The sequence below is a fragment of the Poecilia formosa genome, unplaced genomic scaffold (assembly GCF_000485575.1).
Source record: "Poecilia formosa unplaced genomic scaffold, Poecilia_formosa-5.1.2 Scaffold70, whole genome shotgun sequence".
Lineage (NCBI taxonomy): Eukaryota > Metazoa > Chordata > Actinopteri > Cyprinodontiformes > Poeciliidae > Poecilia > Poecilia formosa.
In genome coordinates, this window is record NW_006800009.1 from 2,122,361 (window position 1) to 2,139,614 (window position 17,254).

The 17,254-nt window shown below is 38.5% G+C and overlaps 1 protein-coding gene across 6 annotated transcripts in view; it reads right to left on the reverse strand.

Moving 5' to 3' along the window:
* il1rapl1a (interleukin 1 receptor accessory protein-like 1a) overlaps positions 1 to 17,254 on the reverse strand; it is a 215,902-nt gene that overhangs the window by 124,133 nt on the left and 74,515 nt on the right. For all 6 annotated transcript variants that reach the window (XM_007555524.2, XM_007555522.2, XM_016673113.1 and 3 more), the window contains one exon: positions 887 to 1,172. In XM_007555524.2, the coding sequence (XP_007555586.1) occupies positions 887 to 1,172 (286 nt within the window). The remainder of the gene's footprint in view (positions 1 to 886; positions 1,173 to 17,254) is intronic.

Sequence of the window (17,254 nt, forward strand, 5' to 3'; positions counted from 1 at the left end):
CTTTTATGTCGTATCACGTGAAATCGCAATAAAATAAAATGAAGTTTGTGGTTGTAACATACAAACTGCTATTTATATTTCACTTTATTATTAACAATGGACATGTCTAAGTTACTACCACTGGGGTACTGTCATACACTAGGCCAAAAACATAAGAATAAAGTTTCTTTTGCCTGGCAGTGTTGAGAGTTTTTGCGCAAGTGAAATGTCAAAGGAAAAAAAATGGTTATCATTTTACACAGGCCATTCAACTTTTAACTATCCTACACATTGGGTTATTGCAAACAGTTTTAGGTATTCTTCTCAGACTAGCAGTCCTTTCTGCTTTCACTTTAACTGTTCACCTTACATGATGTTTCTAAGGTCAACAAAAAAATCAAATAAATTTAAATATTTTTAAACAAACATTTGTTATGCTTCGATTATGGCTATTTGAAATTCTTCGGCTCACTTGACCTGACTTGTAATATCTTACTAAATCATCTCACTTTTTGTTTCAATGTAAAAAACAAAACAAAACAAAAAAAAACATTCTGCTATGAAAGGAGGATACAAAAAGATGTTCGGGTTTACCAAGAGGACTAATCTACATCTGACATTTTTTGTTTTTACTAAATCTGAACAAAAATATTCCAATGAAAGTCAAACATTTTCCTTTTCCTATTGACACCGATATTTGGAGAAGGAGGCTGGTTGTCGTATTTTATTGTACTTTTTACTTTTACTTTTTATCCCATGTATAAAACTTACAGCATATCTTTTTAACCCTGCTCGAGTCTGCTTCTTGTGAAGATGGACTTGATGCTAACCAAGAGCCCAAATAGGAAAAGTAATCAAAATTAAAACAAAGCAGTATATCTAAAAAAAAATAAATCCTTACTCTTACCGTAAAACACATGAGTAGAGTCCCACGTCTTGAAGGTCAGCAGGTCTGAACCAGATGGCATCCTCCTCCTTGCTCATGCGCACTCCATCGAAAGAGATTGGTTCTTCAAAGTCGGTGTGGCCGTGGCCGGAGCTGCGGTACCACATGAGGCTCAGGCCCCCGCTCTGGGCCTGGCTGTAGTTGCTCCGGATGTAACCATAGAACAGAGCGCACTTCAGACGCACTGCCTCACCCTGAAGCACCTGGTACTTCTTGTAATCCACTGACCAATCTGTGCAGCCGTCCACTGAAAAAGACAATAAAAAAAAAAAAACAAATCATATGGAAGACTTTCAATAGCAGTTTATAAATGTGAAAAAAATAAAGTAAAATAAGAGGCCAAACTCCAAAAAAATGTTTAAATAAAGAAAAGACCACATTGTTCTTTATCTAAAAGACAGAAAATGTGAAAGTAAAAAAAAAAAGTAGAAGATAATTATATAAAAATATCTATTAATGTCTAAAAACTGTGTGACAAAGTCGCTATGGTTACTTTAATTGCCTTACAAAATCTGGCTTTCAAAATGTATGTTTAGTCTAAATTTAGAGAAGCAATATTACCTAAAAGTGTGGCAAGTTTTGCTAATTAATCACCATGTGTTTCAAACATACTTTTCTGTCATTTTTGTCTTAATTAAAAATAACAGCAAAAGAACAAGACAAGTTGGTTTGCTTGTTATTCTGTAAAAGGACATTTAAACACTGACATACACAGAGTCAGTTCTCCTTTGTGCCCATTTGTAGCTTGATATTCACTTCCCTCTTTTACTCCTTAATAAACCAGTTCATATCATTGTTCAATAGTGGATGTTGATTTATTTACTATGGAGTATTTTTGATGAATTATGATAATAAGTAAGCATAAAATGTTTAATTAGCTGTGTAATTTTATTTAATCACATATTATTTCATAATACAACTGAATTGCGTTAAGGTAAAGTGAGGGATGGGGTACAGGTAGAGCTCCTACCAGTAAATGTTCTTTATGAGTTGATTACATGTCATCAATATCCATAGCAGGTATAAAATTGCATAGCAAATTTGCTAAGAAAAGATCAGACTTCAGCACTGCAAAAGTACAGAGTTGAAAAATAAACACACCAGAATAAAAAAAAAAGAAGTTAAAAACAATGTTTAAGCTTAGTTGAGCAAAAGTTAAGCAAAAAAAATGGCAGCACTTTTTGACTGCATTGTTGATTGTAGGTTTATTTCTATTGAATTTGTGTTTTTGTGTTTATGTGTTTAGGATTTTGCGTCATTTATACATTCTTGCCTGTTTCCAGAACGTTTCACCGCTTGCATCCATCTGCTACGGTAGTGTAGCAACAGGCTGCTGCTAGACGGAAATGCAGCCCCTGCTGTTTAAATCAAACACAGGCCTCTCCTTCTCAAACTCCAAACCCTCGACTGCGGCTTGTGGGTTAATCAATTATACATGCCACTTGGAAGTTACTAATTTCTTCCCAAAAATAGCCATAAAGTGTTTGGAGGCAACCGTCACATTTCCCAAACTATTCATTATTTTCTTGTTTATTTTTTATTGATGAATTCTCTGAAACTGTCTCAGTAACAAACTGCAAAGCTAAATAATGTATCCTTTTCAAAGCATGTCATATGACATTTTGAGATAAAAATCCCTTTATGTTACATAGATATATTGCATTGACACTTTGGGAGGATTGCAGTTTTACTGTGTAATGATGTGCAAGACACATTTTATCCCCTCACCTTCAATCTCAACTTTGCCAGCACACTCGGAGCATAAGATATCTTTACCTCTGCAGAGAAAGCTTATGCACTCGCATGCAATATTCAAACATGCAAGCGCTGTGACACTTGGGATTTAACTGTACAATATCCTCAAAAATGGTGCCAGCCACATTTAACTGCTGTGGATATAAATCAGATTTGAGTGGGGTACAAAACAACCTCGGTAAATGGGAATATACCACGACGTCTCTCAAGCAAGATGTCTACAGCTTGATGTTCACCAGCTCAGCAATTATGCATAAGAGAGTTTGCCCAACATTTTTTGGTTGGAGCACTGCTGCAATGAAAAGAGTAGCTGATGCAACACAAATAAAAATAAAAAATAATAAAAAAAAAACACAACTTATGTGACACTTTAGCTACAACAGCATAACAAGACGCATAAGAAACGGCTGCAGTGGCTAAACAGACCGCGACTCCATCATAATGAGAAAATGACCCGCTCTTTTTCATGCAAACATGGCTCCTTCACATCCCGAGCGACTGGATTTTAACCCACAGCCAGCTATCACTCTCCGACTAATTAGCTAACATTTGTTTATCCAGCAGGTGTGTATCAGAAAGCGTGTATAACCAGAGACTAGGAGAGGGAGACAGAAGAGGCGATGCTGTGGCGAGATAAAGTAATAAGAACCCCACTGCGTGCCGTCTGTGAGTGATACAGAGCCTCACAGGGACAGCTACGCTAGTAATTAATACTGTTAATTACCAGGGAGGTATAATATGTGTGTGTGAGGGAGAGATAGAATGCGTGTGTGTGTGTGTGTGTGTGCGTGTGTGTGTGTGTGTGTGTGCGTGTGTGCGTGTGTGTGTGTGTGTTTGCATGAGCGTGCATTCCCTATATGAATGGTTGTCTGCCTAATCATGTCAGTAATTACTATCGGCTTTGCCACAAGTGTTTGTGTGCGTGGGTGCGTGAACTTACACACACAAGAATGTGAAAGAAACTGAAAGCAGGTGTGTGTGTGTGTGTGTGTGTGTGTGTGTGTGTGTGTCATAATGTGAAACACTAATTATTCTCCCTTACATTAAAGCAGATGCAAACATACATGTGTCATGTGTTCACCTTATACAGTTTCAATAATTATGTTCTGATTAACTGTCGCGTGTCCTGCTGGTGATCACCATCAGCAATATGGAAAAGCCATTATTTCCAATCATTTAGCCCATGAGACAAGATGTTTCACTTGGCCAGGTTCAAGATTTTAGCAATATTTTTTGGAAAAATCTAAATGTTCATCTTTGTGTTTGTTTTCTACAAGTAGAATACAAGCTTCACAAATCTCATCTGACGTAGGATGTGTCAGTTTTGGGTTGATGGTAAACCAGTTGAGGAACTCTCAACATTTAAAAAAAATGTTCACATTTTCTCTGCGTTTGTTTTTCTTTTGGAAACCCAAAATACTGCTGAATAGACAATTTATTGACTGTCAACACTACAGGACAACTCAGAACCTACTTCCTTACTGACTTCAAAAGAGCATTCAAGCATCAATAAAGCAGAGAGATGACGATATAGCTCCACCTTCATATCTACGGTGAATTATAATAGTTACAGGACATCACACACTGGTGGAGTAACATGTACTTCTAAAAATACACCTCTATTATGCAACTCAGACCGGTGGCATTTGATGGTTGCAGACTCTCCAAAGTGCCCAGCTCCAAAGGCTCCAAAGGCATCTCCGGTTCTGATAGAACGACTGAAGTCTCGTGGTCCGTTTCGTCTTTGCGCTCTTACAAAAGACAGAGATGGTTCTTAAAGCAATGTTTTAAGTTCTCGAATGAACTAGATGCACCGTGGTGCTCCTGATATACATCCCCCATTAGACTTGCATCACAACAAGACAGAGCTTCGAAAGAGACTCAACTGTGACCAAAAAAAAAAAAATCTAGCCTTTTAATATCATAAAATCTCTTCACATAATTATTACTCTTATAGAAGAAAAATTAGATTGTCCTCATAGAGACACTGAACTGAGAACTACCATTTCTTCTGATATTGTGGTGAATTTCCTCTAAAGACAGCAGGTAATTCCTCTGTTCTCGCTGCATACCAATCTTCTAATCAGCAGCTAGGGAGCAGGGACTTCATTCATTATTTCCTTTATTCACTTTCTATTCCATTAATGGATATGACCTCTGCGTCACGTTTACCAATCTTCATTTTTGCTCTCAGTGGCAAGCAAACCTGTTTATCCAAAGAAGCTTCCCTGCTAATTCAAAACTGAAGAAAACATTTCATTCACTGACAAACAAGTCAGGCATTTGCTTCCACCGGAAGAGGTGTATAGTCCAACAAAACAACTCGGCATGCACTGAAGGTAGACACATGTTAATGCACACACAAATAAGGAGACCTTTCATTTCTTATGGCCATCCCAAGTGGAGTTGTGTAATGCAATGGCATTTTGCGTGTGTGTTTATGTGCGGGGGTGTGGGAGGGCATATTTACGTCTGAGACTCAAAACGGTTTTATCAACTCAATTAGAGGCTGACATTTCCCACATCCCCATGCTAGGCAAGAAAATCAATGCTTCCCGCTGCAGGAATACTGCAGTCCCCACCTCTCACTCTCTCTGCTGCTGACAGCTTGCATAAAACTACACACAAATACAGGATCTCATGCTATTCCACCCTGGATTCCTGGGACGTTAAGGATTTGTAGCAATTCTGCTCAGACGTCCAACAAGCCCATGGTGTGAAAAAATGTTTCCATATGGACACGTTCCCCTATGGCTGTCAGTCTTCAGATTCGTACTGCAGCGCTGTTGGCTGCAATGCTCCTTTACCTGTGATTGCTACGTCCCATGATATATAAGGTATAGGTGGAGTGCAGTCGGTGCTCAAAAACTCCAAGGTGGGGACGTCATAATTCAGAAAAATGTGCAGGCGCACGAGCGCTGCAGAAACCTTATTACATTCAGCGGCAGGACAGACCTGTCCGTCACTGTGTGACACTAAACCAAGCCAATAAATACATACCCTAGAGCTTGAATAAATTTAGTCCCACACACACTCAAGGAGTCGCACAAAGAAAATGTGAACCCACCACAGCCAGAACTCCAATCACAAACTGGGTTTTGTGTCTCTTCGGTCAAGTCCAGCTTTCTCATGATTGTTATTTTTGACATTATATTACTTATGCAATGTTCCTGTTGCATTGTTTCCTGAAACTTTGATGATGCCCTCAATAGAAATTCTCTCTTTTCATTCTTGCTCTTCGGTTAAAGTTGAATTATCAGATGTTTGGTAGGCAATTGGGCTTTTTCAATTATCTATAGCTGAATCCAATCCAGAGAATTATTTTCTGTGTCATTCTTTGCATCTTATTTTCAGTGTATGTACTCTACCCCACAGACTTCCAGTCTGATGTTTACGTACACTCATCATTGACAGGAATTTTACATAAAATTTGGGGTTTTAGCGATGCATTTATACTTCAGTGACGAATGATTAAATAAACAACTCAAGATCACAATTATCTGAGCTTAATGTGTGCATATACAACCCCAATAATATTTTTTAAATACATAGCTTACCAAGCCTTTCGTAGCCATCAGGAAACTCCTACGTAATTTGGCTTAGATATCCGGTAAGAGTTTTAAAATGGTTTGCTTTTTTCCATTCATAGGCCTAAATTTTTAATAGTTGATACACTTCCAACAAGGTTTAGGCCAATGTTCTCCAAAACCTTAACGTTAGCCTCCTTCATCTGACCTAAAACCCATTTTGAGCTGTATTTGGAATCACAGCAGTCATTCAAGGAAGTTAATAGGAAATGAACCACCCATGGTGAAACTTGTCATGAACAGGAAGCTACTACATTACTAGTATTACTGCACACAGTCTCATCATGCATCATGCACTGATGACAGGATTCTGACCAAGACTTTGAAACATAAAAGCAAACATTGTTCAGCCTGAGCAACACTGAAGAGAAACACCTCAGAGAAACGCCGAACTGTGTCTCCTTGACGGTAGTACTGCTAAGTTTCATAACGCACTTTCAATAATGAAAGTGGTTGACTAACTACTTCCAAATGCATCGCCTTCTCCTCAAAGCAACAGTTAGACGCTGGAAACTTAGGACACAATGAAAAAGGCTGGCATAAAACCTCTGAAATGGCCTTCCCAAAACCCCTCTGTTGGAATATGGTTCTCTGCCAGAAAACCAAACAAATTAAATCTAGCCAAAACCAGAAGTCAAATATCAAACCAGAACAAGCACCAGAACCTTGCTGAAGACTACAAAAATAGGTTTTCTCAGCAATTTGAAGCAATGGACATTTGACTGCAAATTAGTGGGAGTGCATACATGCAAGCCTGAAATGTAGACTTTGCAGATTAGAGGAAATTAACAATACATTCAAACTCATTTAGTTCTTTTCAAAGATCACTAAAGTTGTACTTTCACTGAAGAGCAGCTTGATTAACTGTAGATGAGAGTATGTACAGCTCTTTTTCAATTATTCGCTTTACAGCGTGAGTGTTTTGTTATGGTGAGACACTCTTGGGGATTTTTGAAAATCTAATCTTTGGAATATATTTTTTTTGGTCGTTTTTGATGAATTAATTTCCATGAGAATGAGAACATGATTTTATAAAATAAACATCTTACATAAGCAGCTACAGAAATGGCAAAAAAAAAAAAGACCATTGTTATTCGCAAAAGAAATTCAAGTTTTGGCAATGGCTAATTATGAACAATAGAACTCAATTATATTCTTCCTCCACAAGTGTTGGCATGAAACATGACCACCACTGAAGGTAATTGTGCAGAACTTAGGGTAAATGACTCGCAGAATTAGTAAGCCTGGGGATAAGGTGAAAACCTCTACAATAATCTTTCTGCAAATTACTTGATTCTCCAGCGTTGTCGAAATTCACACAGAGTTCTTTGCACAGACAATGTGACAATGTGCATTCTCACATTAGTCTTTAAAACAGGCTTAGCTTCCAATCACACTTTGCTGAATTAGGCTTGATATCGTCTCTTTGTCTTGCTCTTCTTACTTAATCCTCAAGATTACTTAATCACAGATCAATAGAGGTGATAAAAACCGGGGCCTAAACCTGCAGAATCCCAGCTGCCTTTGTGAATCACAAGCTCTAGGCTTTATCTCAACAGGTCCTCTGTGTGCCCTGCCAAGTTGAATCTGAATGTCAAGTTGAATCTGAATGCGTCTTTGTGGCTTCTTGACCTTCAAATGAAGGTAAAAGAAATGGTAGAAGAATAAAACATGGGCATTAAGATGATGATATAAAAAGATTTGGACTCCATTCTTTAAACCTTTAAAGTGAACTATAAATATCAGATTACTTCACAATGTTAATCTCACCTAAACAGGTTTTTGTATTGTTACCTGATTAATGTTTAAGTTCAACACATACACATCAACGTGGAAATAAGGCCAATTTTACAATCATTACTTGTTCACAGACAACTGGGGGAGACCAATGCATGGATATGCATGAAATATGGTTTTATCCAAAGTCACTTAAAAATAATTTTATGCTGGGCTGATGTGGAACAGGGAACAACTGTAAACTGTGACAAAATGCACAGGAGAAAAACTATAAATAAATCAAGACTTACAGATATGGAAAGTTCAAATAAATAAAACAAGATTTTTGCTCATTGTGAAGTCGGTCCTCTTTGCGTCTACATGGTTACAAAAGATTCACGATTACATACCAGGCATCAGAATGTGAAAAGTGATTTGACTTCTATTACCAGGGATGCAGTGATATATCCATTTAATGGAAGGAGACAACTGGATTTACTAGAAAGACACGAGCTGAAAGTTTTGCTAAATTTTGGGAATGTAAATGAATCTCTCTTTCACGGTTTTCTCAAACTGAGGTTTTTCAAATTACAAACTGCCAAGTCCAGGTTTCACAACTCTATATCCCTTTGTTTCCCCACCTGAATTTCACTTATGAAGACGGTAGAGCATAATAATATATAATTATATCCTTGTTTATAATGTATTACTCTCTTCAGTTTTTAAGAACGTTAACTACAGAGGATAAACCTGCAAAAAAAAAAAAAAAAAAAAAAAAAAAAAAAAAAAAAAAAAGAAAATCCAGAATAATAAAATCAATTCACCCAAATCTAAGTTCACTATTTGCTTCTTCAGTTTTGGATGTTTGTTTATTCATTTCATTTGCAGTTTAAAATTGACATGTCAAATGTTAATATGAACAACATTTTTGAATGAAAAGGAAAAGACAAATATGACAAATCTCATAATCTACTCCTTCTCTCAATAGTCCATTTAAAATAAGCAACACAAATCCAGTTCCATCCCAATTTTCATATTCCCGCTAAATTAATGAACACAGAAAAAATCTTGAATTAGGGACCTCTCTCTCGTCTTGCTACTTTATAATTTTCTGGGTAAAGAAAAAAAAATCTTTCACAGTTTACCACGGTTCATTTATATGCAAATGGGAATTGTAGCCTACAGATAATTTCACTCCAAAGACCATAAGCGACCTTTGCTCTTAATCTACAAAATACAGGTAGATTAGGAACATTAAAATACTTAGAATATATATTTTTTCTATATCGTGGTCTTTTATTCCAAGTGAATGACAATTACGGTGATTAAAATATATATGAAAATTTAAATGATATTCCTAAGAACATATCTAATACCACTGGACTATTGAGAGATAAATGTTTTTTTTTTTTTTTTTTAAAAACCAAATCCGTTAAGATGGGTCATATAAACGACATGAAGGTATCGCAAACAACAACAGTTTCCAAACTGCAACATTTTTGTAAAGCTTAAAGCCATTTAAAATTACATCTTAATCCCCACGAACCTTCAGCTCCATTAGGAATAACTGTTGCCATTTAGATCACATTATACATTTTTGTTTATTTATTTCGTGCAAATACCATGATACAATGAAACTGTGTCATTTTAACTGAAGGTAATCACACAAGAACTTCATAAAGGCCAATACCTAAAAACATGGAAAGAAAAATCAAATAGAGACAAACCAATCACATTTGTGTACGCGCTGCTCATATCCTCCCCCTCGCTCTCTGCTGAGCTACAGCTTCTTTTTAAAAAAGTAAATACAGTCCATAACTCATAATAACTGTAATAAGTGAAACAGGCCAAATAATGACCTTGTTAACAAACAACTCCTTGTTAAAAACATTTTATTTGATCTTGTTCCCCCCTTTATCGTGTTTACAGCACACTCAAAATGTGCACATATGGATAAACAGAAGGGTAATTAAATAATTAACTGTCCTGTATACATGTTGAAGCTCAGCTAGCATCATCTACCGACTGCAGGTTAGCAAAAGTGCCAAGCAACAATTGGCATCGGTTTTCTGGTTTCATCCATTGGTGCAACATTATCCCCCTGTGTTTACAGTCCAAGGCTGAAGCTAGCATCTCTCGACTTCCTCTAAACTGTCTTTCACAGAAAGACAGTTAGCTGAAAATGTGACAGCATTAAAGTTAAAATTGTGTTTGGTTTCCCACTGCTTATCTTCCCTCTTTTGAATGAATCTGTGTTGTTCTTCAATCTATTCTCTCCTCTGTCCCACTCATTATTCTTTGATACGCTCCAAACAGTTCCAAACAGAGAAAATGGCACGTATTAGATGAAAATGAAGAATAAAAACCTAAAAATTTGTCATAGAGCATTTACTTACTTTGGTGAAAAAACAAAGACTATGTCTATGTTAAAAAAAAAAAAAAACATCGAAATACCATGATTGTGCTCATCGCCACATTAGTCAAAACTCCACCCAATGCTGTGATACATGACATAAATCAAATCTTCCATTTCTCTTCAAGCCTGCTCTGTTATTTTCTTCCCTGGTAATATTTGTTGCGCTCGCAATCCAAATCGTGCTGTAATGCAAAACAATGCTGCATTAAACCACTGAGCCCGCACCTGAGGACCATAGGAAAGATATCAGAGGAGTATGGGGAATTGCTGTAAATCTAATTTCTGTTGGTGGATGTTGACATTTGCATACATATTGGCAGAATAATTTTCAAATGCAATGTGGAGTTTTAAGGGATAAACCAAAAAGAAATAATACCTAAACAGAAGCAAATCCTCAGCTGTGAGCTTGAGCCCAGGGAATCTGAGCAGGTGCGCCGAAAGCATCGGCAGGGAGATGCGTTTGCTGCTAAAACAATGACAGAAGTGCAATAGCCTGGAATTGCACACTGGTCAATTTATTAGGTACACCTTTCTATTAAAAATAATGGACCCTTTCTGTCTTCAGACAGATAGTTTGTAGCATAATTTTATTTGATCTTGTTCCCCCCTTTATCATGTTTGCAGCACACTCAAAATGTGCACATATGGATAAACAGAAGGGTAATTAAATAATTAACTGTCCTGTATACTCTTTAAGAAGAGTTGAAGAAGTTTAATTTCTTCCTTATGGTGAGTCTGTGTGGTCTGTAGGGTTAGTTTCCTGTTTTTAGCTTACAGGAATGTGGGATTTTGCTTCTGGAGTCCATCTGAGTGATTGTGTGTTCAGTGAGGGTATTTTGCATACTCTGCTTGTAATGAGTGCATACAGGAGTGATTGTTGAATGTCTATCATCCTGAACCAGTTTTTCCCATTTTATTTGAGCTCGGGAGACAATAAGGCAATTTTGTAGCTGGATATTTTCTCCTTTCTTAGCAAAAACATCATAGAAGATTCAAGCTTTGTAAGTACTCGAACCAGTCCATAGATCACCAATAACTATGCTACATTCAAAGTCACTTAAATCACATTTCTTCCCCGTTCTGATGCTCTGTTTGATTTCCAAAAACTTCACTTTGATTTAACAAGCAGTTGAAGAACGTGTACCAAATAAAGTGGCCTCTGAGAGAGTGAAAAGAATTGGAAGCAAAAGTGGTTTTGTGAAAGATCAAAAAAAAATAAAAAATAAAATAAAATAAAATAAAAAATCCTCCAAGTTTGCATGAAGGTGACAAAAGAATGCCTCTAATGTTCCATGCAGAAACCAGGGTGAGTTTGCTGCCCTTGACCAAGTTCAGCGCAGCTCATTCAGATCCCTTTTAATAACTCTCCAATTGACTTCAAATTAACCAGAACCCGTTATAGTACAGAAATTCTCCCTGTTGTGCGCTGAAAGGGTGTCACTGTGATATTAGCTTTTTGACTTCCCCCTCTCTCTCACTCTCTCTCTTTCCCTGGCTCATCTTTTCTTTCTTTTTCTTGGTGATAAAAGGTTTCTTTTTTTTATAAAAAAAAAAAAAAGGAGAACAGAAAGCTTGTCAGGATTTGGCCAGCCGGAGAAAGTCATTTGAGGCCCAAATTGATGTGCTCAGGACTCTCAATAGTATCTCTCCGACAGTGGGGGCAGGAAGGCGGGAGATGCGACGGTCCGGATATTGTTCCTCGTAAATGGTTCTTTATTTCATCGGGCGAAGTCGGAAAATGAGCAGCGCCGCTCGTGGTCTCTGCTGTGCCGAGAAGGACGGCCATGCGTAAAATGGAACGCTAAGAAACGGGATCCCCTAATATTTTAACAACTGAAACGCCTACTGCTCTCCTACATCATGTGGAGTTTTACTGGCAGTGAGAACGTATGCAAATAAGGTCTCAATAAGTTATAGAGTCAAGGCTGTGCATGAACACAATCTATCATGTTGACAGACTACATGGACATGAATCCATGCATGGGCTTGACTGGCTGAGACTGCAGGGGCCCCCTGGACCACAAACAGGGAGGAGGGATCCAGGACGAGAGCCGTTTCATACTAAAGTGTCTTCAAATACAAAGTGTGTGTGGTTGCTTGCATTATTCTGCGGGGAAATCTTTGTGTCTGTTTATGCAGGTGTCGGTGTGGAGTTTTGTATTAAAATGCCAGTAATTTGTTCCCTCTGAGTGGTGTGTGTGCGTGTGTATGTGTGTGTGCCAGTGCCTCTCCATTGTGCAGCTGTGATCCATGAGATTCAGGCTGAGCTGTCACTCCGCTAATCTCCCCCAGTAGAAATACAGCTTGGAAAATGTCATCTGAACATCCTGAATTGTGTTTACACTCGCTGCAGGTTCCGTCGCTTCTAATTTGACAAGTCATTATCACCCTTGCTTCTCTGCCTCTCCCCTCTCGTGGCCAGAGAAGCACAAAAATAAAGGGGGGAAGAGACAGAGCCAGACAAGGGCATTAACTTCACTTTGTGCAAACACACAAATGTGCACATCACTGTCTGTTATTTCGGCATCCCGAGTCACAACAGTGAAGATTATTGTTATTTTGTTTGGTTAAATTTTACAAATGCTATCCCATGTAAACTTCATGTCTTTCAAAAACTCGTTCCCTGAAGCCTTGTTATGGTCTTAGAGTGAACACCCGAAAAAAAAAAAAAACCTGCAAAGAAGTTTTTTTTGGCTGTCTGACGGAAAGCTGCAGCTGGTGGCTACCTTGTGGGTTTTGGAAAATGCACAGAACATTTTCAAACCCTCCGGCCCGAAGCAAAGTCAGAAGCAACTTCTGCAAAACAGGAATAATGAATAGAAGAAATTGCCTCAGATATTAGTTTAGGAATTATTACACAACCTCCTGTTTTCAATTGGACAAAGAAATATCGATTATGAATGCACAAACAGCACATCGTCACATAATAATAAAGATAATTCAGATTTTTTATTTTTTTTAACATGAGGTTCTTTGAAGTCGTCATCATAGTCTCCCCATTTGATAAGGAAGTGTCATACTGTACTTAGCTTGGCAGAAAATTACACAAATTCTTGGAAATGAAACGTGAGGTTAACAGTTAAAGTCAGACCAGAGCCGCTCTTTTAACTGATTGGCAACTTCAAACTACTCATACTTTATATACCTTGTATACTCATGTTTTTCTCATCATTGTTACTGAACCAAGTCAAAGCCTGTCTGCTGCATCAATGCACCTAATAAACTGATTGCTAGTGAAACATGTCTGGGATCATTTGTGAACAACTACAAGACTGGGCAACGCAAAGGAACGCGCCATCTTTGGTGCCATTGCACATCAGACAGACTGTTGTAAAATCCACGTTTAGTCCTTCATTGGTGGGCTTAAAGTAGACTGATGAATCACTGCTGTTCAGAGGACTGATGCAGCTGAGCAACACAGACACAGTTCAGCTGAAAAACGACAATGCAACAATGGTCTCTGATGAAAATGTAAACATTTAATATCCACTAAAATGGTGCTGTGTCCAATAAGACGGATTGTTTTCGGTTTGATTTGATTGTTTTCAGTTGAAAAGCTAAATTAGCATGTAACTTTTCATCACTCTCGAGGGTCATTTAGCTTTTTATAAACTTGCGACAAAATGACATCTGTCTACTAAAAATAAAAGAACCATGACTGAAAATAACTTCACAGAGTCTCACAGCCATATAAACTATTTGTCTTTACAGCCTTTGGTGAAGCAATTTTTGTTGTTTGCCGACTTCATTTCATAGTCGAACAGGTTCTCTAAAATCATCTAGAATTAAACATTGTTCATAACCTGTTATGCTTCCTTTGACTCAAAAACACAGGAGACAACACGCACGCACACACACACACACACACACACACACACACACACACACACACACACACACACACAGTTGCCTCAGGGACATTAAGCCATTAACCCAATATCTACCTTGTTGGAATGTGGAAGAAAAGCATTATGCAAGGAAAAAAAAAACAGCATTCACAGGCACACAGAAACACCCCTGCTGAGATTTGAACATGCTGCCTACTAGCTGTTAGGCAACAGTGCTCTCAACAATATATTCAAATTTCATTGTGCTGCGCTGTTCTTGTGTGGGATACTAGATGGATTACAGAAAATGTATGAAAGTGAACCTAAATAAGGAAAAATTACTATAGCCATTGTTGGATGTATTTGCAAATCACAGTGATCCATCCATCTTAACGATGTCTCCCGTGTCTCTCGCACTCCCAATGCACTGTATGCTTAATCCATGCACTATTTGCATGGGAAATAAAGACTGACACAATGCCATTACGGTCTCACAATGTGGCAGGAAGATCTATTCATCATCTTTCATGACCGTCTGCGGAAAGCAAGTGACTTATTGCGTGAAACGTGTAACTGAGACGACATTCTGCTGAGGAATTGCCAATTTTCATTGACCTGCATCTCCTTAAATGTTTCCCCTCGCTTCATCTCGTCTTCTTCCTTTGCTCTGTAGCATCAGTCCAGCCAATACAGCCTGGTAAATATTACGGTTTCTTGAACCAATCAGTCATTTACTTCAGTTCTTTCCGTCATGGTTTTCAATTGTGCAGACCTTAAAGTATTTTCCAAGGGTCTTCCTTCCCTTAATTCCTTCCATCCGTCCATATTTATTGCTCGACTCTGAATATGTTTTAGAGCTTATTCTCAAAATATGGATCTGGATGGACTTCTCTCTCTCTCTCTGCACATTTTTTCTGGGAAAAAATGTGGAATTTTGAAATAAAAATGTATGAAGCATGCTTCAATCCAAAGTTGTAATTAGTAATTATAATATTTGCAAATATCCATGCACATCATTTTACTGGAGTGGGATAGACCAACACCACAATGTGGTTCATCCAAGCCCCATCCCTCCACATGCCGCCCAAAACCCCACCATCAAAAATCCTGCACAATCGTGTAGCAAGACTGAAAACCGAAACGAAAATGGACAAAGCACAGGCTTGCTATCTGCAGTTAGTGTTGTAACACTCGTGTTAAAAGAAGGGATAATGAGCATGTGCTGAAGATAAAAGAACTTTTCAATTAAGAGGAGTATGCTGCCGCTTCATTAATAATGCAGAAATTATTACCCCATTTATTATTGCGTCCCAGTTTAGAGCCACTTTATATGTGCATGTGTTTTTGCTTGGCAGCTACTGCATGCACGGTTTTCTACCGAACATTAGCAAAAAGGATCAGTCAGTTGTATTATTTTCTCAAAAAATGGCAAAGGAAGGAAGACAAGCAATACAGCAACTGAAAACCACGGACAGCTTACTGTGTGGTGGAGTATACAAGCGTAGCGAGCAAGAGAAAACAAGCGGAGATTTGAAAGGGACAAAAAAAAAGACAGAACAGGACAAGATTGTGCAGCGCTGTTGAATGCTTTCCCTCTAAAATATTTATGCAGCTGGAGATTTTTGCTCCTGATTCTGTGCCCAATTAAAGCATTTCTCTAAATGAGCGTGCTTGTGCAGGAGATAGCGGAGGGAAGCTGTAGCAGGAGTGGAGAGCAAGCAGCGATTTTGTGAAACGGGAATAAACTCACAAACGCAGCACATTTGCCCTTGATGTGACACTTCCTAACAACGGAAAATAATACCCTCATTTGCTGCTCACATTGACTGCGCTGACATTATGAATTAATGCGCACATTTAATAAGACAACGGACTCTAAACATTAACCTGGCGGCCACAAGTGAAAGCAATCCTCTTTTAAGTCTGAGGCTTCAAAGTAATTCAGTGCAAAGCCAATAAGGTCCAATAAGGAGGGTACATTTGCGTGGGTATTTTCCAAGACAAATGACACAGATGCTACCGTGTGCTGCTCTCCAGCGGCAAACGCGTCGGACTCATGAAGCAACCTCATAAACATCCATAAAAACAAACGGGAGACGAGAGGTTTTAATAGAGATGAAATCAGCGGGAGGAATTAGCAGAAATTATACCGACTAACAAAACATAGATTTCTCCTCCCGCCTTTCGCTCTGCGCCGCCTGCTCTCCCTCCGGCCCTGAGGGTAGAGAGGGCAGTGCCTGTGCGGCAGCTTTAAATAGGAATTAGCAGCATTTCATTGTGATAGTGATTGAGTATGGGTCCCAGGGGTGGGTCTGCTTATTGTTAGCACGACTTGTAAATCTACAGTAATCCTCCTAGTGCCGTCCAGACACACACACGTTGCACAAATATCATAGGGCCACACACGCATGAATAAATTCACGCAACATTAAAACGGTCGAATCATAAAATATCCACATCGCACCATCTAGTAAAACACACGATTCAGGAGAGAGCATGAGACTTTTTGCATTTGAAATGCAAGCTCACGGTGGTTCAAGCGTACTCTAGATGGACTGCACAGACTCTTGATCTTTCCACCGACGATGGTCCATCCTGCTTATTCCTTAACATTTGGCCTCCACCCACTCATCTTCCCACATGAGCACATGCATGGGAAGACACTGCAAGAGTGCAAAATATAATTCTCTTACAGGCTCTCCTCCCACAGTTAGGGTTCACCTGTTGGACTCTGCACTTTGATATTTACGAGCAGCAGTGTGTGAACTTCACGCGAAAGGTCAACAAAAAAGCCTGATCAGCTGAGAATGTTAGGCACTTCAAAGAGGAGAGAGGAAACTGCTACGCGGACCCCCTTTTTTTTTTTTTTTTTCCAACGGAGCATGACAAAACTTCAGAAGCATAAAGAAACCACATCGATTAATGCCCAGCTGCCACGGCATACGGTTGTGGACACGTAATTAGTATGCTGAGCTTATGTATTGAATTTCCCAAGTGTCCAACTTAAATATATTCTAAAGCTTGTGAT